This window comes from Protopterus annectens, chromosome 7.part0 (assembly GCF_019279795.1).
Source record: "Protopterus annectens isolate FY-2018-M chromosome 7.part0, PAN1.0, whole genome shotgun sequence".
Classification (NCBI taxonomy): Eukaryota; Metazoa; Chordata; order Ceratodontiformes; family Protopteridae; genus Protopterus; species Protopterus annectens.
The window spans coordinates 969915166-969940343 of NC_056739.1; the positions used below are offsets into that span (position 1 = coordinate 969915166).

At 42.1% G+C, this 25178-nt stretch overlaps 1 protein-coding gene across 2 annotated transcripts in view; it reads left to right on the forward strand.

The window, feature by feature from the left end:
* Positions 1-17051, forward strand: part of LOC122806810 (tropomodulin-2-like) — a 922231-nt gene extending 905180 nt beyond the window's left edge. For both annotated transcript variants that reach the window (XM_044077540.1, XM_044077541.1), the window contains exon 10: positions 15178-17051. In XM_044077540.1, coding sequence (XP_043933475.1) covers positions 15178-15212 — 35 coding nt within the window. In that variant the 3' untranslated portion in view covers positions 15213-17051. The remainder of the gene's footprint in view (positions 1-15177) is intronic.
* Positions 17052-25178: the final 8127 nt, after the last annotated feature.

Genomic DNA, 25178 nt, shown 5'->3' on the forward strand with positions numbered 1-25178 from the left:
ACCCTTCACTCCCTCAGGAAATCTTTACAGTGGGAATCTCAGGACTTCCCACAATCTAAAAAAAGACTTAGAGAGTTTCTGGACCTTCACCTAGCACAGACCCCTGGCCATCTCCCCTATTTTAGAAGTGGTGGATGATGTTTTCCATGAATCCAGCTTAGCCCCTGATGCCCTCCCTTCTGCACCCAGTAAACCTGACAGGTACTACAGAGTACCGGATTCTCACAAATACCTGTACAGAAATCCTGCTGCAGACCCAGAGGTCATTACACAGGGACCTAAAGGAGCTAGGGCTAGTTCTGACAAGAATCCTCTTCCTTCTGACAAGGACTCCAGAGCTCTGGACAGATGGGGTAAAAACGTATACACCTCTGCAACCTTAGCTGTCAGAGCACTCAATTGACAGTTCCATATGTTAAAATATCAACAACACACTTTGGAATAATTAAAACAGAAGATTGCTACCTTTCCTGAATGTGCCAATTCAAAAGAGTTAGCAGATTTACTGCACTCTGCTTGTCAAGTGGCCAAACACTCATTACATTGTGGATATGATGCCATTGAAGCCTCTAGCAGGGCAGCAGTGACAGGATCTGTTATTAGGAGACAAGCATGGCTGAAGGAACAACCTCTCCCTGATCATGTCAAGTCTAAACTTATTGATGCACCCCTAGATAAGGAGCACTTATTTGGGGAAAAAGCAGAAGACGTGCTTAAAAAGATGCAAGCAAAACAAAATCTATGCAAACAGTAAAATATTTCTTTCAGGTTCAACCTCCCAGATTCAGCAGGAACTTTCCTTCCAAGCACTGGGCCTACCCTCCACCTAGCAGACAGGGCCAAGGGAAACCCCACAGGGACAGACCATCCAGGCCCCTATCCCAGGGCCAGCAGAGAAGCAAACAATGGGCCACTTCCGTATCTGAGGCAGGGAGTTCTAAGCCAACCTTCTATGGCAAACACTCACAATGACTCCCCATCCCCCCTCTGCCCTCCCATCAAAAAGTAGTAGAAAGGCTGTCCCTCTTCAAAGACAATTGGGTTTCTGTACAAAGGACCATTTCTCAGGGATACCAATTTTCTTTCAGCGAACTCCCAAGTCCAAGAGGGTACCCAGACTTGCCTCCAAATCAGTGGACAGAGGCATTGAAACCAGTCCAAACTCTCATATCCCAGGGGACAGTATAACTTGCCCCCTCAGATCAAACAGGCAAAGGCTTTTATTCCAGACAATTCCTAGTTCCCAGAAAAGAGGTCACTTGGCACCCCATCCTGGATCGGTCTATTCTGAACACCTCCCTGGTGGTCCCCAGATTCAAAATGCTAACTTTGCAGCAGCTGCTGTCTGTGCTAACAAAAAATGCCTGGCTAGTGACCCTAGACCTAAAGGATGCCTACCTCCACATCCCCATCAGGTAATTGTGCAGAAAATTCCTGCACTTCAGAGCAGGCTCACAACACTTTCAGTTCTCTGTGCTGCCCTTTGGCTTATCTACTGCTCACAGAGTATTCACCAAATGCTTGGCCCCGGCCATAGCATTCTGTAGACAGAGAAGTATACAGATTTACCCTTACCTGGACAACTGCCTCATTCAGGCAGAGTGCAAAGAAAAGCTGCTCCAGGACCTTCTCTTTATCATATCACTCCTATCTTCCCTAAGGTTTACCATCAACGAGAAGAAATCAAAACAAAACCCCACCAGGCAGATCATTTTCTTGGGAGCTGTGCTAGACACAGCATCCCGAATGGCCTTCCTATCCCCAGAAAAGCAGTGCTTCCTGCCTCTCTACTTTACCCAGCTGGCTTCCAGAGGTCACCTCACTACGAGGAAATTCCTGCAAGCCCTGGGATACATGGCATCTTGCATCCTTCTCATTCCCCTGGCCAGGCTTCACATGACAAAGCTTCAGTGGTATTTAAAGAACCTTTGGTGCCAGCACTCTGTCTCTAGAGACCTCTCTCCCTCTGATCCCATGTATAAGAGCCAAGTTTCTCTGGTGGGCAGAGGCCTGTGTCAGGAACAAGGGTCTCCCCTTCATCCTCTGCCCTTCTGGCCAGACCATCACCACTGATGCCTCAGACATTGCTTGGGGCACTCACCTAGCAGGCAGGTGCATCCAAGGTCTTTGGGATGCCCAGCAACTTCATTTGCACATCAGTCAGAAAGAAATGATGGGAGTACAAAAGGCTCTGATGTCCTTCAAACCCCATCGGAGGCCAAGGATTCTACTTATAAAAACAGACAACACCACAGTAATGTGGTACAGCAACAAACGGGGGGGGGGGCCCAGTCTTATCCCCTGTGCAGGTTAGCCATGAGCCTCTGTTTTACAGCCACCTCCATGGGTCTACATCTAATTGCCCAATGCCTACCAGGGATCAACAACACTCTGGCAGACCACCTAAGCAGAATCTTACTGGATCCCCATGAATGGCAGCTCCACAGGGAAATCTTTCTGCAAATCACTCAGGAGTGGGGGACTCTGGAAGTGGATCTCTCTGCCTCGCACCTCAACCACCAGCTGTAAAAGTTCTGTACCAGGGAGGATCACCTCCTAGCATGGAATGTGGATGCCTTGACCTTCCCCTGGAACTCCCTCTTTGTGTATGCCTTCCCTCCCCTGCCCCTTATTCCCAAGGTACTGATCAAAATAAGAGAGGTGAGACCAAAGGCTATCCTCATTGCTCCATATTGGCCCAGACAGCATTGTTATCCCTTACTGCGCAGCCTGACCTTACAGTCCCCTAAGCAGCTTCCCCTGATGTCAGACCTCTTGACCCAGATGAGGGGGAAGATACTGCTCCCAGACTTACAGACTCTCAATCTTTCAGCATGGCTTATACCTTAACTCATTCCCTCCGGTACAGCTCTTTCGAGTGTGTGCCTTTAGCTCCCAGTGGGTGTGGCTTAAGCCTTTAAAAAATTAAGTTATCACCTTACAGTTATAGAAAATACTCATTGAGAGAGGTCTAATATCAATACAGTTGTGTTTGCCATCACATATGCTTCAAGGCAAAATATCTGGTACCTTGTAAATAACAGGGTTTTGGAATTATTAATGCAACTATGAGCAGTCAATATTTGATGCCTAGAGGAGCAGTAGGAGTTAACTACAGAAGACGCCTGGAGAAGCACTTTTGTTGTAATGAAGCCAGCAAGGAGTCCCTGTTAAGCAAACAGGTCCTAGACATCATCACAGAGGCCAGAAGGCCCAGAACCAGAAAATCATACACAGAGAAATGGAAAAGATTCTCCTCCTGAAACCAGTCCAGAGGGGCCAGTACCTCCCAGCCTTCCATTACTCTTATCTTGGATTACCTAGCTGAGTAGATCAATAGTGGGCTCTTCTTCTCCTCTATTAAAATCCATACCTCGGCCATTTCTGCCCATTACGATTCAGACCCACCCCTCTTCTCTCATCCTTTGATTAAGGAATTTCTCAGAGGGGCTTCTAATATCAGACCTCCCAGAAGGCCTCCCACACCACCCTGGGACCTGACTTGTGTTTTAGAAAAACAAACCTTACCTCCTCCTGCAGAATTAAAATATCTCTCCTGGAAGACTGCCTTCCTACTAGCTATCACCTCAGCCAGAAGGGTATCAGAACTTCAGGCTCTCATGGCTGTTGAGCCCTTCATCATTTTCCATGCAGACAGGGTCTCCCTGAGGACTAACCCCTCCTTTATGCCCAAGGTGGTGTCTGATGTGACCCTCAACCAGGCCATACACCTACCCACCTTCTTTCCTAACCCTCAAAACAAGGGGGAAAGAATTCTACACTCACTAGATGTGCGCAGACCATTCAGATACTATGTGGACCATACTAAACCATTAAGAAAAACAGAGCAACTACTTTTCTGCTTTGCCCCTGGGGCAGAGTGTGAGCCCATTTCCAAACAAACCATTTCCGAATGGATATCCCATAGTATCCATTTCTACTACAGACTACATGGGAACCCCCCCCCCCAAGTCCATCCATACCCATTCCACTATGGTAGCCTTCACTTCCACAGCCCTTCCTCAGAGGAGTCCCCACCAGGGACATCTTGGAAGCTGCCACCTGGACCTCTGTCCATACCTTTACAAAGCATTACCACCTACCTCTTTTTTCTACGTCTTGGGCAGGGTTTGCCTCTGCAGTTCTGCAGGGCCTGCTGACCTATGCCTAGGATGCCAATCTATCCTCCACCCCTCTCCTCAGTATTGGGAATCCTCCCACAGGTGATGACTGCAACAGTGAGACATGAAGAAGATAGTACAGTTATGTACACTTACCATAAATGTAGATGTTCAAGTGTATTCACTGTTGCAGTCCTGGTTTCCCTCCCTCCATCCCCCATATAGCATCTACCCCTAGGGGGACATAAGCTTCCCATGGTGGCTTTCTGCCACCAGGAACACTTTTCCTTATTTCCTTGTGCTTCTGATGGGTTAGGGCAAGAAAAACTGATGTAATGACGTCAGCTGCCTTGCTTTATAGCACTGACAACCCTGATGTCAGACTACAGGCGACTGTAGCCGACGCAAAAAAAATTGACTCTGGTATTCAGGCCGACCGAGGGATACCACAGCAAAGATAACCCACAGGTGATGATTGCAACAGTAAATACACTCGAACATCTACATTTATGGTAAGTGTACACAACATACCTCCCAACCGTACTAAATTACTCAGTTTTTACCGAGTTTTGGGGTCAAGTAATGGGTTGCTATGATTCCCGAGTGGCACCCCTTCATTTCCGAATTCCCAGCCTTTTTTTTTATTATTTTCTCTAGCTTTTTGAGCTGACTTTATCACGTGTGCAATGACGTCAGCTCCATCAGCCTGTCGGAATTGAGCTTGAGCTCACATGCACACATTTCTGGCTGGGCTGCACTGTTTGAATGGATCTCCGAACGCCAAGTGGGAAGGAAGGAACTGCTCTGCTTAAGTTAACTTGTGAGTGGAAGGGAAGGACATTTATTTATGGCCTGGGTACTGCTGCAGAGCTGCTGCTGCTTCATGGAATTGAGGACTGCTTCTTGGATTGTGGAAGCAATATATATTTTAGGTGAGGACCTTTGTGGAATCGAGTAGGACTGAATTGAGCAAGTATATATTTCAGGTATCTCAACGTGTATGTGACACTTTGACAGATGAGGAATGCATCTCTGAGGACTCAGTTGCTTCATCATTGTAGGGAGGGGAGTAGAGGTAGAACCGTTGGGGGGTAATGAATGCTGCTAACAGAATACGGGCAATTTGCTGCTTTATTTTATTTGAAGGTTATTTACTGCTGCACTGCTTTATTTTATGGTTATTTTCTGCTACTTTATTTTAGCGTGCGTGTGTTGATTGGATGTTCATTGTGCATACAACTGCAGTCATAACAGATGGGTTATCCTGCCGTCAGGCAGGTCCTCGGTCGGCCGAATTCCAAAGTCTAGGTCCGGCGTCAGTTGTCGTCGCTTCTTCCCTGACGTCAGTGCGGCAGGGTTATAAAAGAGGCAACCGACGCCATTTTCTCCAGTCTTTCTTGCCGCGCGGTGCCCGAAGCAGAAGCAGTTCGCAAGTGCCAGTCGGCCAGCTCCTGAGATTTACGAAAGTATTTCAGTCAAAGTCTTCCTGAAAGCTAAGTACCCCGTTGGGGAAACTTTTCTTACCTCAGACCGATGTCAGACAAAGTTAATAATTGCATTTCATGTGGGAAGCAAATACCGCATAAGGATTTCCACTCTTACTGTATACCTTGCTTAGGCCCAGACCACGATGTCTCGGCCTGCCGTTTTTGTGCTAGATTCAACAAACGCACTATTAAGCGTCGGGCGGAGTTTGCCCTTCACTTTTGTGGCAAAAAATTTAATTATATTATGTCGTCGGATACTCCGACTCTAGTTTTGAGCAAAAAACGCAAAGATAAGGACCGACATACGAGGTCCGCACCACCTACTGATACCACGCTAAGGCCGAGTACCGGTTCTCCGGTATTCAGCGAGGTGCCTACGCAGCTCCTGAGTACCGATGACAATGCATTACCGGTGTCTTCAGTACCCAAGGTCGCAGGCTCCTCGGCCCCCATTCCTACTACAGATACCGACGCCACTCCTGGTGGGGAAACTCAGAATTTAGACAGGCCTGCCATTTCTCAAGGGGTCTTCAGGCCTTCCTCCTTCTCTATTAAAGCCTTCACTAAATCTAAAACAGCCATGAAAACCAAAAAACAGGTTCCTCAGACACCCTCTCAAGGCACCATGCCTAAAAAACAGATGCTTAAAATGGCTGAGGATTTGATTACTCTTATCAGGGGTTCTCAACCCCCCTATGACAAAAGGCCCAGATTAGAGGAAGACTACCCTTCCTCAGATCAAGCTTCTATTACCTCAGAACTATCTGAGGACCAGGATTGTGCCTATTCTCCATTCGAAGACTCTGATGCAGAGGAGTCTATTCCCTCGCCCCCCCCCGAGGACTTCTCTTTTGGGGAAACCCTGCATACTTTGAGGGAACACTTTCACTGGGAAGGCCAAGATTACTCAGATTCCAAGAAAAGGCTCAGGGACTTTCTTCTGCTCCCCCAGCATGGGCCTCTGGCTATCCCTCCTGTTTTAGATATATTGGATGATGTGTATACAGAAGCCAGCCTTAATCCTGATTCTTTGCCTCCAGCTCCTGTTAAACCAGACAGGTATTACCGGGTTCCTGATTCTCACCAGTTTCTATATAAAAGCCATACTGCTGACCCAGAAACTATTTCACAGGGTCCCAAGGGAATAAAGGCCTCTACTGCTAAAAACCCTTTACCTTCAGAGAGAGATTCCAGAGCATTAGAAAGGTGGGGTAAAAAGGTGTATACATCTGCCACTTTAACCATGAGGGCATTAAACTGTCAATTCCATATGTTAAAGTATCAACAGTTTTGATATCTCAGCTGAAAAGCAAGATGACACAACCAGAACAACCAGATTTAAAAGAGTTGCAGGATTTGTTGCATGGTGCAGAGCAAGTGGGTAAACATACCTTGCAGTGTGGTTTTGATGCTTTAGAGGCCTCATGTAGAGCTGCTGTTACGGGGTCTGTTATACGTAGGCATGCTTGGCTGAAAGAGCAAACCTTACCAGATCATGTCAAAGCTAAATTATTAGATGCACCTCTTCAAAAAGATGTATTGTTTGGTGTTAAAGCAGAGGAGGTACTAAAGAAAATGGAGGAAAAAGTGAAATCAATGCAAACAGTGAAAGATTTCCTGCATGTACAGCCTCCACGTTTCAGCAGAAACTGGCCTTCAAAAAATTGGTCCTTTCCAGCCATTGACAGACCTCAAAGGGGCAGATACAGGCGTCCAAGGGGTAGAGGGCAACCTCAAGGATCTTTCAGAGCCAGACAGTGGCAAGCACCAACCCCAAGAGGTGGAGAAGATAGATCACAGTCTTTTAGAAAACAGACACAATGACTTCCCCCTACACCTGCCAAGCAAAGCTTTAATGGCAGCACCTTTGGGCGGAAAACTGACATTATTCTCAAAAAATTGGCATATTGTTACAAAAGATAAATGGATTCTGGACATTATAGACAGAGGCTACAGGTTTCACTTTCACACCCTTCCAAAAATGAGAGGCATGCCAAAACCTGCCACAAAATCAAAGGGCAGAGGCACAAAAACAAATTTCAGCTCTCATGGACATGAAAGCAATTCAAGAGGTACCTGCAAAAGAACAAGGTCAAGGGTTTTATTCCAGACTATTCCTGGTACCAATGAAAGACAAAGATTGGAGACCTATCATAGACCTATCCATACTAAACATATATCTACAGGTGCCAAAATTCAAGATGCTCACATTACAGCAGCTTCTTCCCATGCTGGGCAAAGAGTCTTGGCTGGTAACATTGAACCTTAAGGAGGCATACCTGCATGTCCCTATCAGACAAGATTGCAGAAGATACCTCAGATTTCTTGCAGGTTCAACCCATTACCAATTCTCTGCATTGCCCTTTGGCTTATCTACTGCGCCCAGAGTGTTTACAAAATGCCTGGCATCAGTAATCGCCTTCTGCAGACTACAAGGGATACAAATCTACCCATATCTGGACGACTGCCTGATCCAAGCGGACAGCAAGGACATACTACTGCAACACCTGGCGTTTGTAATAAAACTGGTGAACTTCTTGGGATACACAGTCAACAAAAAGAAATCAAAACTAATACCCTCTCAACAAATAATTTTCCTGGGTGCCAGCTTGGATACAACCACCCAGATGGCCTACCTCACGCCAGACAAACAAGGGCAACTGTCTCAATACTTCAGAAAAATGTCAACTTACACCAGGCTAACTGCAAGGAAAGTCCTGCAGGCTCTGGGATTCATGGCATCTTGCATCCTACTAATCCCATGTGCAAAGCTGCATATGAGGAAACTTCAATGGTACCTGAAAAACTTATGGTCTCAACACAGCCACAGCTTGGAAGCAATTATATCACTCATTCCATGCCTTCAAAAGGAATTTATGTGGTGGGCTCAAGCTTGCCAAAGAAACACAGGTCATCCTTTCTGTGTACCTCAAGCAACACAAATCATCACAACAGACACCTCAGACTACGCCTGGGGAGCACACAGGACAGATCAGTGCATTCAGGGAAAATGGGCACGAAAAGAGAAGCACCTTCACATCAACCAAAAGGAAATGCTAGCCGTGCAAAAGGCTATTATGACCTTCAACGACCTACTGCATCCAGGCCAGCTATTGATAAGGACAGACAACGCCACAGTGATATGGTACATATACAAACAGGGGGGAACTCATTTATACCCCCTGTGCAGGCAAGCCATAACCCTTTGGAACACAGCACTGGAATTGAAAATTCAATTACAGGCACAATTCCTGCCAGGGAAGGAAAACACAATGGCAGACAACCTAAGCAGAAATATGACAGATCCACACGAATGGAAGTTGCATCCTCAAATTTTCACAAAGATAACTCGGGCATGGGGTCAGCCAGACATAGATCTCTTTGCTACCCACAGGAATTGCCAGTTGAAAAAATTTTGTTCAAGAACCTATCATGCACAGGCCTGGAAAGTGGACGCACTTTCCTTCAATTGGACAACATTGACTGTCTATGCCTTCCCACCTCTTCCTCTGCTGTCCAAAGTTCTATTAAAAGCCAGAGCAGAGAGGCCAAAAATGATTCTCATTGCTCCAGACTGGCCAAGGCAACACTGGTATCCGCTCCTGAAGAGCCTGACACGTTCCCCACCATGGATCCTACCTCTAGTCCCTCTTCTGTTGTCCCAGCACAACTACAAAACTCTTCACAGCCATCTCAAAACTCTAAATCTAGCTGCATGGAGAATTCCTTGATTTCCCAACAGTTTCTCCTCTCCAAGGAGGTGCAGGATGTCATCTTGGATGCCAGAAGACCTTCTACTAGAAAGGCCTACTCCGCCAAATGGAAACGATTTTGTGCCTGGAATCAAAAGAAGGGACATAATCCTTGGGTAATAAATATACCTCAAATTTTACAGTACCTAGCTGAGATGTTAAACAATGGACTTTCCTTCTCCTCCATCAAGATCCACGCTTCAGCCATTTCTGCACAATACAACACAGATCCTCCTTTATTCTCTCATCCTCTCTTAAGGCAGTTCCTCAGAGGGGCAAAGAATATAAAACCCCCAAGGAAACTACCAGTCCCAGCTTGGGACCTCAACTTCGTATTGGAAAAGCTGACCCTTCCTCCCTTTGAGCCAGCTTCTTCATCAGAGTTACAGTACTTGTCATGGAAAACAGCCTTTCTTCTGGCTATCACCTCAGCTCGCAGGGTTTCGAAGCTACAGGCCCTCATGGCTGTGCAACCATTCATCATTTTCCATCAGGACAGAGTTTCCTTACGAACCAACCCTACCTTTATGCCAAAGGTAGTATCCAGTGTGGCTTTGAATCAGACTATCCACTTACCTACCTTTTATCCTAATCCACAAAACAAAGGGGAAAGACTACTACATTCCTTGGACATTCACAGACAACTTCATTATTATTTGGACAGGACAAAGCCATTCAGGAGATCTGAGCAACTCTTTGTGTCCTATTCTGCAGGTGCTCAAGGAAAGGCTATTTCCAAACAGACAATTTCAAAATGGATAGTCCATTGCATACGCTTTTGTTACTCATTTCATGGAAAAACTGTGCCTGCATGCATCAGATCCCACTCCACCAGAGCCACAGCTGCCTCTGCAGCCTTCCTCAGGGGGGTCCCTACCAAGGATATTTTGGAAGGAGCCACCTGGAGTTCAGTGCACACTTTCTCCAAGCACTATCACCTCCCACTATACTCTAAATCTAGAGCGGGCTTTGCCACAGCAGTCCTGCAGGGCATCCTAGCCCCTCCTAGTTCCACTTGGTGCCTACCACCCTTACTTACCTTTGGGATTCTACCCATCTGTTATGACTGCAGCTGTATGCATGATGAACATAGTACAGTTTTGTACCTACCATAAATGTGGATGTTCGAGTGCTCATACAGCTGCAGTCCAGGTTTCCCTCCCTCCTTCCCCTCTTACGACAGGCCTTATGACAAACACCTTTCATATAACCTTTTTTGGGGTATTCTTTTATGGTGTATTTGCTTGCAACTACTGTTTTTGATTTATCAACATTGCATTTTTGCATGACATTATGTTTGCCTTCCTTCTGGGGAAACCTGACATCTGGGGCAAGAAAAACTGAAGAAAATGGCGTCGGCTGCCTCTTTTATATCCCTGCCACACTGACGTCAGGGAAGAAGTGACGACAACCGACGCCGGACCTAGACTTTGGAATTCGGCTGACCGAGGACCCTCCTGACGGCAGGATAACCCATCTGTTATGACTGCAGCTGTATGAGCACTCGAACATCTACATTTATGGTAGGTACAAAACTGTACTTTCTGCAGTTTCCCCAACTTTGATAAAGCACTTTAGCAGCTGCAATTCCATTGATGTAAGACAACGTCCATGTTGGAATTTGATTTATCGCTGCATTTATGTCTGTTCTTTCCAGGTAAAGCATATCTGCAATTCCGTTGGCATAGCCCCTGTTGGGATTATAGATGTTTATGTGTTGCTGGTATTTATAGAACATGTGGCATTTACTGCTGCTTTATTTTATTTTTATGGTTATTTACTGCTGCAGTCAATCATACAAAAGGAATTTGTTTTTCATGGTAAGTCAGGAGGGTCAGTAGTCAATGGATAGTTATATGACTGATTTAAAACATAGAGAATAGGATTGTGAGCTTGGTGACCAACATGATTCACTGATAATGGGTAGAAATGTGTGTGAACATAAGATCATGTGAGAGACAGACTACTAGGACATGCTAATAAGACAAGATAAAACTCTAGATGTATGTAGCAGAAGCATAGCTAGGTCAGTTGGTACCCTGTTTATTTCCTCCAAACTGACACACACCTTAACTCAAAGTTCAGGACCAACAAAACAAACAAAAAACTCCTGGACCTGTAGCAAACTGCTACTAGACCAACAAGCAGTACTAGTGAGCAAGCACTTCAGCCATGATCAGAAATGCAATATTGGCACCTGCCAATTGTGCCCTTAACAGCTTGCACCCAGGCAGTCACCCTCTTCATCTACCCAGTTATGGCTGTTGTATGCAGAGCAAGTGAATTTTCAAGCAGCCACTGAATATCATAACTGAGATGCTGGAAGTGAGTAAAAATAAGGCCCTGAGTGGAAAGGAGAGTAAAATGTACTACACAATAGTAAAGATAATACAAATAAAAGTGAATATTTTATCAAATGGATGGCATCCAAGTTGGCACATGGTAATAAACTAGAACACAAATACACAGCTTATGTAAGTTCTGTGGCTACAATCATTTGAAATTATTGCAAAGCAAGTAATCAAGCAGATTGTGGTAAAATCATGCTAATTTCAAAAAGATGTATAAAGGTCTAAATACAGTATTACAGAAAGATTTGCAATTTCCCGAAGAAAATGGGCAGAAAAAATGGTTGAGTACTTTCTAAATGCAGACTTTGAATGCAGGGCATAACAATCAGTATTGAGGATGATACCTGATCAGAAAATCTGAAAATAAAAGCTATTGCTGTTACAATTACTCGATACTGGTATAGAATGCAACACATCAAGTCAAATTTATATTTAATCTTTTGAATGTGGGTCTAATAACACATAGCACTCTTCTGATTTGTTTAGGACACAAAATTTAGCCTGAGAAATAGATTAGTCTTGATTATGAATGTGGGTATGAAAAACACAAATTATTATTTCATGATCATGCACATTACAGTATTTATGGTAAATGGGGCGAAATAGCCAAATAATGGGACATTGGAATGGCTGCAGGGGGACTCTGGGATCATATTTAGTTGTCTGTTCTTCAGTTTGTGTTTGAAAGTTGGTATCCCACAACTCCATTGGAGTGGGTGGGGGTTGCATAATTGTGTATGCAAATTTTATGTTAATCAGCATGCAGATTTGTACCTATTTTTCATGGGCCTTTGTCCAGATTTTTGATGATTCCAGGTTGAGAGGTATGGTACACTACTGTACTTTGTGTGGCACCTAAACAGGCAGAATGATTCACATGTACTACCCCTGTAGAAAGTTAGTCTTTGTGTATGTAGGTGACGGGCGTTCGTGAGCCACCAGCTGGGACAGTTTCTCTGTAAAAGTTCACATCTTGGGAAATTTGAATGTTCTGGTGGTCATGTTGACTTGTAGCTTGAGATTCAGCAGAACAGTATTTGTCTTGTGTTTCAGTGATGGGGTGCTGTGGAGGTTGATAAAACAAAATACAGCAGAAACATGCATAGATAACTTTGAAAATATCAAAAAACTGAAGAAGGATAAGACTCAGGCATTTCCCAGTTTTTCTTAAAGTGCTTTTTGTTTTCGTTCCTGACTGTGGCTGCTTTGTTTTTTATTTAAATTGAGTTTATTTCATTTTCTGACTATGTGAGTGAGTTTTGGATCACTGGATGTGGCATTTTAGTTTTTTGCCTGCTTAATAATATTTTTGGACTCTAAAGGTTGACTTGGTCACTGTATGAGAACTCCATGCTGTCCAAGTTCTTCCCAATTCTTCCACGCCCTTAGGGTGAAGAATGGTTATCGGGCTCATTCTTGATCTACTTGTGTGTGTGTGTGTGTGTGTGGCATTACTCCCACTGTTCTTTTGCCTTCTTACCCCTTACCTACTGTTGAAGTTTCATTTGGAAAGATGAAGGATAATTCTTGTTGCCCCTTGGTTCATAAGGTTATAGGTCCACAAGTGATCGTGTCAAGTCTGCAAACGTTCAGCTTACTAGAAATTTGATTTCTATTGTCCATTATAGATGTATTTTACAAAATAAAAAGAATAGGAGATACCAGACCACAGCTGATAAAATCATCAAACAATTTAATCCAAGTAAAAAGGTGAGCGCTTTCGCAGCCACCTTTTTACTTGGATTAAATTGTTTGATGATTTTTATCAACGGTGGTCTGGTATCTCCTATTCTTTTTATTTTGTGTTGTTGCTGTGTTGGGAAACCAGTTTACCTACACCACTTTACTTTTCTGCAGTATAGATGTATTTTACCTGCTGTGCAGACATTTGGAGGTTATTTTTTTCAAAGTGTAACTGTAATATGTTGTTTTACTACCATTTGTAGCTTCTTTCTTAGGTTCCACAGGCATGTAGTAGATAATATTCCCTGCAATAAGTTTTGCTGTGAGCATGCATGCCTGTACTCAACAGAGATTGCACAGTCTGCTGCCTTATGCAGAATGACTGACGTAAATGGGCCAAAAAATAAGAGAGCTGTGTAATAAGTTAACAAAAAAGACTTTTTTACACAAATGCTAATCTATTGTAACACTGAAGAAAGGAACATATGGGGCTGAAATTCTCTTCCAAATCCAGAATTTGCTTATGAATTCCACCAGCAGGTGGCACCAGCATTCTACACAGAAAGGAAAAAAACATTTCAGTATGCAAGAGAAGTACTTTTAACTAAAGAAACAACTCTACAATAAAAGGAAAAGGTCAGTAAGCTGTACTAATTTGCATATATATTTTGTGCATAATCACCGTGTTCGTTACTTGTCTTTACATTGCTACTTTAGAAAAAAAGAACACATCTAACATATAGTTGTATGTTTTGTTTAGCTTAACTTTTTTATAGCTACATCGTAGTGCATTACTTAACTAAACAATGCTACAGTAATTTGCTGCTTTCCTGTTTTGCCTTGGAGTTATCTCTCAGTTCCACTGAGAAACGTTAATAGCTGGCATATGTCTGAACTTCTTTGCTCAAAAATTCCTGTGAAAGTTAAAAATAGTTGGATGAAAACAAAGGCCCAAAATCAGGGATGATTTTTAAATATTAGACAAATTAATTTAATTGTTTAATAGAACAACATATTCTGCATCAATGTGCATTTTCTGTATAATAGTAAATATGAAATACTAATGTCTGGCATTAGTGAATGACTGCAATCCTCAGTAATTTACCAGGAAAAAAAATACAAGGGACAGGACAAAAATATGAAATAAAAATCAGGGGCAATCTTCCAAATGTAAATAAAAAAATACATATTGTATGTGCTTAAAAGTGAAGGCTTTGTGTCTGTTGGTTAACACTGATCCAGAGTACTGAAGAAAATGTATTTATATAAACAATCCGTTTTAGTAGATGGTGCAGTAATCAGGATCTGTGCCATGTGTTCATGCAGTGTTACAAAATGTGTTTTGAAATGTGCTTAAACCTTCATGCATCAGGGTTTCTACTCTTGTTTATTTTGACTCAATTTCATGAAAGACTTAACAGTTTATAGTACTCACCGTGTGTGTGGATGTATTAAATCAGTAAGAATCCATCCATCCATCCACACCCCCTTTTTCCCATTTTACATATGGGGTTGGAGTGTCACCTTAATAGTAACAATCATGCGACAGTGGAAGTTGAGGCTGTGCAGTACTAGAAGATGCATATTAGGAGTGCAGCCTGGGTGTCTTTAAGATTCATAAGTGAAATTGTCATGTGTTGTGCTGTTTCCATTATACTGAGAAAATGCCAGTCATGAGGATTTAGACAAATGTATTTAGTGTCTGTAAAGTCACCATTTTTTATTGTGTCAGCATTGTGCATGCTGCTTGACCTTAAACTTGTTTCATTTCTTCTTCATACAGTTCGCAGAAAACGACTGGAAGCTGAACACCACTAGTTTATGCTATGCTCAGAAACAGCATGTCAAACATCTTTTCAAGGCACACTGTCTAGCCTCAATGGCAACCATCTCAGACTTGAAGAGATCTGACATGCATAAGAAGACTGGAATTCCTGACTGTTTCTCAAGCAGTGCATTCAAAAAATCGCAGCAGCAATGCATTCCAGCTGTCTGTTTTATTTTGTTATTTTAGTTGCATCCCACATCTTTGCAGTAGTTTCAAATTGTGTAAAGGAATACCTGTTAAGATGGCACTTTAAGGTTTATAATATTTTCTATTAGGAAAAGATTTGAAGAATTCGTAATCCATGTTTTAAGTAGCGCCATCACATTTGCACAATAATAACTTAAACAAATAAATGTGCAGTCAAAATTAAAAGTCTCATTTTTGAGGCTTTATTAGAATAAACATGAGTATCTCAGATGCATATAAAATTATATCTGACCAAACTCTTCTTACTCTTGCTTATATGTTGTAACAAAGTCTTAAATGGAATACTTATGTTAAAACGTAATGATGGTATTCACATTTAGAACAAGTCATAAATGGAATACTTATGTTAAAATGTAATGATGGTATTCACATTTAGAACAAGTCATAAATGGAATACTTATGTTAAAATGTAATGATGGTATTCACATTTAGAACAAGTCATAAATGGAATACTTATGTTAAAATGTAATGATGGTATTCACATTTAGAACAAGTCTTAAATGGAATACTTATGTTAAAATGTAATGATGGTATTCACATTTAGAACAAGTCTTAAATGGAATACTTATGTTAAAACGTAATGATGGTATTCACATTTAGAACAAGTCATAAATGGAATACTTTTGTTAAAATGTAATGATGGTATTCACATTTAGAACAAGTCATAAATGGAATACTTATGTTAAAACGTAATGATGGTATTCACATTTAGAACAAGTCATAAATGGAATACTTATGTTAAAACGTAATGATGGTATTCACATTTAGAACAAGTCTTAAATGGAATACTTATGTTAAAATGTAGTGATGGTATTCACATTTAGAACAAGTCTTAAATTGAATACTTATGTTAAAACGTAATGATGGTATTCACATTTAGAACAAGTCATAAATGGAATACTTATGTTAAAACGTAATGATGGTATTCACATTTAGAACAAGTCTTAAATGGAATACTTATGTTAAAATGTAATGATGGTATTCATATTTAGAACAAGTCTTAAATGGAATACTTATGTTAAAATGTAATGGTAATATTCATATTTAGAGCCAGTCTTAAATGAAATACTTTATGTTAAAATGTAATTATATTATTCACATTTAGAATAAGTCATAAATGGAATACTTTATATTAAAATGTAATGATAGTATTCATATTTAGAAGATGAATTATGCGAATGTGGACATATCCGGACAGTTTTGTGTTCTTTTATTTTAGTGAAAACATACATGTATACATGTATTAATCCATATTGTTTCTGAAGTTGTTGTTGCCAATTTTTTATGTTTCTTTTTTACAAGAACTGAAATGCATGATAATGATAAAATCAGTTGTGTTTTTTATCATGTTAATTTTAAAGACTTCTAGATACTGTCTGAATAGTAACAACAAAGCTAAAGTATCTAACTGCTTCACTAGTTGCATTTCTGTGTTCTGGGTGGGCATGTTGAGAACTGAGTAGTGTTCTTAATGCTTCATACTAGATATCAGACAACTAATACCTTTCCATCACAGTCAGAACTTTTATTGATGTTTTTAGTATACCTCATTTCCAGAAAGCTGTAATTTGAAAGCAGGTGTATTATGAAATTGATGCAAGAATAATATTTTATGTCCATTAGTGTATGACTTGTTCTTTCTGTTTGGTAAGTATACAGTATTAGTTTTGTCATAGATTGCATTGTTGTTTGGACATTTTAGCAGTGTGTAAGAAAAATCTCTAGTCTGCAATGACCAGATGCTAGAGTGAACTGAACGCCCAGTAAGCAGAGTCACTTTGAGAGGAAGGTCTGACCTTTTAGTTCAGGTAGTAATTACATAACATCAGTGCTAACATAAAATACTTTGAAGCAGACAATGTCAGAGGGGCACTTCAGTGATAATCAGGAGTATTTTTGGAATAATTTGAGTTTTTCACCTGCTGTTGCTGTGCTTTATTGCTCTGTGTACCAGCCAATAGGAGATGTTGAGGAGACTGGCTCATAATGTACTTTGTTTTAGAAACCAGATTTTGAGCTTTCTGTATCATACATAGTAATGTACCACTGTTGCACTATTTCTTTTCCCCTTCTTTCCTCAAAATGACATTATACATTTAGTCACAGTAGTGCTGCTTTTGCATGATTACAATTTCTTTCTCTCTAGTTCATAAAAAGTAAGTATTTTTTCAGGGAATTGATGAAAAAGCAAGCACAGTACAGACCAATATGTAAAATATATTTTGTCATGTGAGACAAGGGTTGAAACAAAGGAGGAAAGTGTGAAAAAGCGCATAAGAATTTTACTTCCTATATTAGGAAAAGGAGAATGGTTTCTCCTTATATGTCTTATTTTTGGACACTAAAAGGAAGGTGCTGTTCTCTGGGTCAAATCATCAATGGGCTGTAATTTGTAGTAGGCAGATTTTTTCACTTATTGATAAATCTTGGGCTCACTGATGGTTTATTACTCAATACTTTGACCCATCGTAAGGTAATATTTTTAAAACTATAACCATGTTTGAGTCCTGAAAGCAGTAGTTACACCTTGCTTCATCTACTTGTATGTAGACATAATCTTCTGCGTTATGCATACTTTACAATGTCAGTAACACAACAAGTAGCACACACTCACCTTTGGTACAGAAGGCTGTGGGTTCTGTTCCCAAACCACACAGATGGATTTGCAACACTGCAGTGCAGCATAAGGGATTTTGCACTCCTGAGTATGTTGTCCATTGGATGAGAGGTTAAACCAAGGCCCTATTTGCCTGAGTTGTAAAAGATATCACAATACCTTTCGAAAAGAGTAGAGGTCCTTTATTTATATACAAAAATAACTCTTGTTTACATCTTTACAAATATTTACAAATGTACAAATATAAAGATTTCCAAATATATTTACACATTTTCATAATTTTCTTTACAGTTTTACTAAATTTTCATTCCTGTTAGACCCCAACTCCTTTTTCCATCATCACCATCTTCTTCTTCTTTTTCTTTCGGCTGCTCCTGATGTTCATCATGTTTCACTGTTGCAGTCATTACTCTTGGGTTATCCTGCTGGACCCGCAGTCGGCCTGAATTCCAAAGTCTTGTTCTGGCATCGGTTGCTGCCGCCTCTTCCCTGACGTCAGTGAGCCAGGGGTATAAAAGATGCAGCCGACACCATTTTCTCCAGTCTTTATTGCTGGGCGGTACCCGAAGCAGAAGCAGTTTGCAAGTGCCGGTCGGCCGACTCCTGAGATTTTCGTGTTCGAATTTCAGATCCAAAGTCTTCATTTAAAGCTAAGTACCCCATTGGGGAAACTTTTTTCTTGCTCCAGACTGATGTCAGAAAAAGTTAATAATTGTATTTCTTGTGGGAAGCAAATACCTCATAAGGACTTCCATTCTTATTGTATTCCTTTCCTAGGCCCTGATCCCGACGTTGCTAATTGCAGGTTTTGTGCTAGGTTTAACCAATACACTATTAAGTGTCGGTACAAGTTTGCATTTCATTACTTTGGCCGAAGATTTAATTACACAATGTCATCGGATAGCCATACGACTACTGCAATTCACAAGAAATACAAGGAAAAGGACAGGCATTTGAGGTCCAAAACTGACGACAAGGCTTCTTCTAAGCCAGTGGCTGGTTCACCGGTTCTCAGTGAGGTGCTTTCGCAGCCCCTGATGCCCGCTACCTTAGAGCCGCAGGCCGCTTCCAACTCCCACGTGGAGCAGACTAGGCCACTGGAAACTCAAGGTATTGGGCACTTGGAAAATATTCCCTCAGATGGGTCCTGAGTCACTGAGCAGGCATCAGCTTCTGAGGGTGTTTTCAGGCCTACACTGTTATATGTAAAACCAACTACATCTTCAAAGGCAAAGACTAAAGCACCACTAAAGACAAAGAAACAAGTGCAGCAAGCCTATGGACAGGCCTCCATGCCTAAAAAACAGATGCTCAAAATGGCCGAAGACCTAATTACTTTGATCAGGGGTTCCTATCCCCCTCCTGATAAGAGGCCTAGGCAAGAGACAGAATGTGAATCTTCAGATCAGGTTTCCATTTCCTCTGACTCCTCTTCTGAACAGGAATTCTTTCTTCCTCCCTATGAGGATTCTGATGCTGAAGAATCTATCCCTTCAGCCTCTCCTCCTGAGGATTATTCTTTTGGGGAAACTCTGCATACCATGAGGGAGCACTTCCACTGGGAGAGCCAAGGCTACTCAGAATCTAAGAAAAGGGTCAGAGACTTTCTTTTACTTCCTCAGCACAGGCCTCTTGCTATCCCCCGTTTTAGACATTGTAGATGATGTATTTTCAGAGTCCGGCCTGTCTCCTGACTCTTTACCCCCCTGCACCTGTTAAGCCAGACAGATACTACAGGGTTCCAGATTCACATACATTTCTTTATAAAAACCCTGCTGCTGACCCAGAAACTATGTCTCAGGGTCCCAAAGGGGTGAAGGCTTCCACTGCAAAAAACCCTATTCCCTCTTATAGGGATTCAAGGGCACTGGACAGATGGGGGAAAAAGGTTTACACTGCTGCTACCTTGGCTGTGAGGGCTTTAAATTGTCAATTTCATATGCTTAAATATCAGCAATACTTAATGTCACTGCTTAAACAGAAAATGTTAAATTCTGAATGTGCAGAAAACAAGGAAATGCAGGATTTATTGCATGCAACTGAACAAGTGGGAAAGCATACTTTGCAATGTGGTTTTGATTCTCTGGAGGCATCTTGCAGGGCCGCTGTTACGGGTTCTGTCATTAGGAAGCATGCTTGGTTAAAGGAACAGAATCTGCCTGATCATGTTAAAGCAAAATTATTACATGCTCCATTACAGCATGATACTTTGTTTGGTGTTAAAGCAGAAGAGGTGTTGAAGAAAATGGAGAACAAAGCGAAATCTATGCAGACAGTTAAGGATTTCTTATAGGTGCAGCCACCCAGATTTAGCAGGAACTGGCCTACAAAGTATTGGTCCTTTCCACTGTCAGACAGGCCACAAAGAGGCAGATACAGATGCGCCAGAGGCAGATCCCAGCCCCAAGGCTCATACAGGCCTAAACAATGGGGTGCTTCTACCTCCAAAAGCAGAGAAGACAAATCACAGCCATACAGGAAACAGTTCCAATGACTTTCCTCTGCCAGCACCAAGCACTTATCTTTTGGCAGCCCCCTTAGGGGGAAAACTAGTGCTTTTTTCACAAAATTGGCACATTATCACCCAGGACAAATGGGTCTTGAATATAGTGTCTCGGGGCTACAGGTTCCACTTTTACACCCTGCCAATGGCACAATCATTGGGCAGAGGCAAAAAAGCAAGTTTCATCCCTCATGGACATGAGGGCCATTCAGCGAGTACCACAGCAAGAGCAGGGACAAGGATTTTACTCAAGACTTTTTTTGGTACCCAGAAAGGACAAAGCCTGGAGACCACTACTGGACCTGTCTATTCTAAACACATTTCTGGACATTCCAAAATTCAAAATGTTGACTCTGCAGCAGCTTCTGCCCATGTTGGGCAAGAAGGCTTGGCTTGGCTTGTAACTTTGGACCTAAAAGAGGCATACCTGCATGTCCCAATCAGACAATCTTGCAGAAGATACCTCAGATTCATAGCTGGCTCAATGCACTACCAATTCTCTGCACTGCCCTTTGGCTTATCTACTGCACCCAGGGTCTTCACAAAATGCCTGGCACCAGTAATTGCATTTTGCAGACAAAGAGGAATTCAAGTATATCCTTACTTGGACGACTACCGTATTCAAGCAGAGAACAAGGACATTCTACTAAAGCATCTGGCATTTGTAAAAAGATTACTAATTTGCCTAGGGTACACAGTAAACGAAAAGAAAAGAAAACTAGTACCCTCTCAAGAGATAATATTCGTGGGTGCAAGCTTAAATACAACTGCCCAGATGACTTATCTCACGCCAGACAAACAAAGGCAACTGACTTCTTTCTTCAAAATGTTGGCAACAAAGACCCAGTTATCTGCAAGAAAAATTCTGCAGGCTTTGGTCTTCATGGCATTCTGCTAATTCCGTATGCCAGACTGCATATGAGGAAACTACAATGGTATCTAAAAAGTGTTTGGACTCAACATTGCCACAGCCTGGAAACATTAATTACCCTCATTCCCTGCCTGCAACATGAGTTTCGATGGTGGGCACAGGCCTGTCACCACAATAAGGGACAGCCATTCAATTTACCCATAGCCACGCAGACACTAACAACGGATGCATCAGATTATGCTTGGGGGCCCACATGGCAGGAAAATGTATTCAGGGCACATGGCCTGCAAGCCAGATGCATCTTCATATCAATCAAAAAGGGATGCTAGCTGTTCAGAATGCCCTGACAGCTTTCAAGGATCTACTTCATCCAGGACAACTACTGATAAAGACGGACAATACTACAGTCATCTGGTACATAAACAAGCAGGGAGGCACACATTCCTACCCCCCTCTGCAGACAAACCATGACTTTGTGGGACACAGCATTGACTTATCAAGTTCACCTGCAAGCACAATTCCTGCCAGGAAAGATAAGTACTCTGGCTGGCGAACTAAGCAGAAACCTCATGGATCCTCATGAGTGGAAACTGGATCCACAAGTCTTTAGCATGATAACAAGAAAATGGGGATGCGCAGACATAGATCTATTTGCCTCCCCTCACAACTGCCAACTACAGAGATTCTGCACAAGGACTTATCACAAGCAAACATGGAAAGTGGATGCCTTATCCTTCAGCTGGAAAAACATAACAGTATATGCCTTTCCTCCACTGCCTCTGCTTCCCAAGGTACTCCTAAAGGTCAGACAAGAGAAGCCAAAAATGATACTGATTGCCCCAGATTGGCCACGCCAGCACTGGTACCCAATTCTAAAGAACTTGTCTCAAGGTCCAGCCTGGACATTGCCTCAAATCCCTCACTTACTGACCCAATAAAACAATCAGATCCTGCACAGCCAACTCAGGACCTTAAATTTGGCAGCATGGCAGATAACGTAGCCATTCAGAGCACTCCTCTCTCCAAAGCTGTGATGGATGTTATTTTGGAAGCCAGGAGACCCAGTACCAAAAAATCTTATGCAGAAAAATGGAAGAGATTCTGTGCTTGGAACCAGGCACAAGGAATTGACACGTTTGTACCAAATATTCCTCAGATTTTACAATACTTAACTGAGATGCTGGACAAAGGCCTATCCTTTTCCTCAATTAAGATCCATGCCTCTGCCATTTCAGCCCATTGCAATACGGAACCACCTATCTTTTCTCAGCCTTTAATAAGGCAGTACCTCAGAGGGGCCAAAAACATAAGACCTCTAAGGAGAGCACCAATACCTGTATGGGACCTCAATTGTGTCTTGGAAAAACTCACACTGCCTCCTTTTGAGCCAGCCTCAACAGCTGATATAAAATTCTTATCCTGGAAAACAGCTCTGCTCCTAGCAATAACCTCTGCAAGATGAGTTTCAGAATTACAGGCACTCATGGTTGTGGAACCTTTTATCATTTTCCATCCAGACAGGGTTTCTCTGAGGACAAACCCGACATTTATGCCTAAGGTGATGTCCAGTGTGGCCCTTAACCAACCATTCACTTGCCTACCTTTTATCCAAACCCACAGAACAAGGGTGAGAGACTTCTGCATTCTTTGGACATACACAGACAGCTATGCTTCTACTTGGACAGAACTAAAGCTTTCAGAAAGACTGAGCAACTTTTAGTGGCATATGCTGCAGGATCACAAGGAAAGGCTATCTCAAAACAGACTATTTCAAAATGGATAGGCCATTGCATTCGTTTCTGCTATTCACAACATGGCAAATCAGTGCCTAAGGGCATTAGGCCACATTCAACCAGAGCAGCAGCCACTTCAGCAGCCTTCCTCAGAGGAGTACCAACCAAAGACATTTTAGAGGCTGCAACTTGGAGTTCAGTGCACACTTTTACAAAGCACTACCACTTACCTCTCTATTCTAAATCCGGAGCAGGCTTTGCCACTGCAGTTCTGCAGGGCCTCATAGCCTCTCCTAACCCTATTTAGCCCCAGCCACCCATCCTCAACTTTGGGATTCAACCCAAGAGTAATGACTGCAACAGTGAAACACGATGAACATAGTACAATTGTGTACCTACCATAAATGTAGATGTTCGAGTGTATTCACTGTTGCAGTCCAGTTTACCTTCCCACCATCCCCCTTTCTTTTGCTGGGTTTTATCTGTACTTCTCTATTCTATACAACCTATGTGGTGTATTTGCTTGTAGATGAAGGAAATGTTTACCTTAGTGCATGCATGTTTATTGGCATAATTTTTAGCCGACCCTTTTGGAGGCACCTGACATCTGGGGCAAGAAAAACTGAAGAAAATGCCGTCAGCTGCATCTTTTATATCCCTGGAGCACTGACGTCAGGGAAGAGGCGACAACAACCGACGCCGGACCAAGACTTTGGAATTCAGGCCGACTGCAGGTAGCCTGTCAGCAGGATAACCCAAGAGTAATGACTGCAACAGTGAATACACTCGAACATCTACATTTATGGTAGGTACACAACTGTACTTTAGGGGTCGCCACAGTGGATCATCTGTTTCCATTTCTTCCTGTCCTCTGCATCTTGCTTTGTCACACCAACCACCTGCATGTCCTCTCTCACCACATCCATAAACCTAATCTTAGGCCATCCTCTTTTCCTGTTACCTGGCAGCTTCATCCTTAGCATCTTTTTCCCAATATACTCTGCATCCCTCCTCAGCACATGTCCAAACCAACGTAATCTTGCCTCTCTGGCTTTGTCTCCAAACCTTCCAACCTGGGCTGACTCTCTAATATACTTATTCCTAATCCTGTCCACCCTCATCACACCCAGTGCAAATCTTAACATCTTTAACTCTGCCACGTCCAGCTCTGACTCCTGCCTTTTTGTCAATGCCACTGTGTCCAACCCATATAACATAGCTGGTCTCACTACCTTCTTGTAGACCTTCCCTTTCACTCTTACTGGTACTCGTCTATCACAAATCACTCCTGACACTCTTCTCCACCCACCTGTACTCTCTTCTTCACCTCTCTTCCACACTCACCATTACTCTGAACTGTTGATCCCAAGTATTTAAGCTCATCCACCTTTGCCACCTCTACTCCCTGCATCCTCACCATTCCTCTATCCTCCCTCCCATTCACGCACACATATTCTTAGTCCTGCTGACTTTCATTCCTCTTCTCTCTAAAGCATATCTCCACTTCTCCAGGGTCTCCTCCACCTGTTCCCTACTCACTACAGATCACAATGTCATCTGCAAACATCATAGTCCACAGGGACTCCTGTCTGATCTCATCTGTCAACATGTCCATCACCATTGCAAATAAGAAAGGGCTCAGAGCTGATCCTTGATGTAATCCCACCTCATTACCACCATGTGATTTTACTTAATATTGCTGCTAAAATCCATTTACCATTAAACATAATTTCATTTATTCTTTGATTCTATATAACATAAAATAACTTTTTATCTATTCTTTTAACATATTTATTTCTGTTCTTATAATATTCATATTTAATCATATCCATGTTTATTTTATCCACTTCTTTTATATCTTCAAAAAAATCTTCTTAACATAGTTTTCCCCTTAACTTTATAGTCTTATATTTCAAAAACACATAATCCATAGTTTCTTCTTCTTAACTATGTAAACATATTCTATCACTTTTCTTTTTATATGGCATGTTTCCTTTTACCGGCAGTTTGTCTGTTACCAGTCTC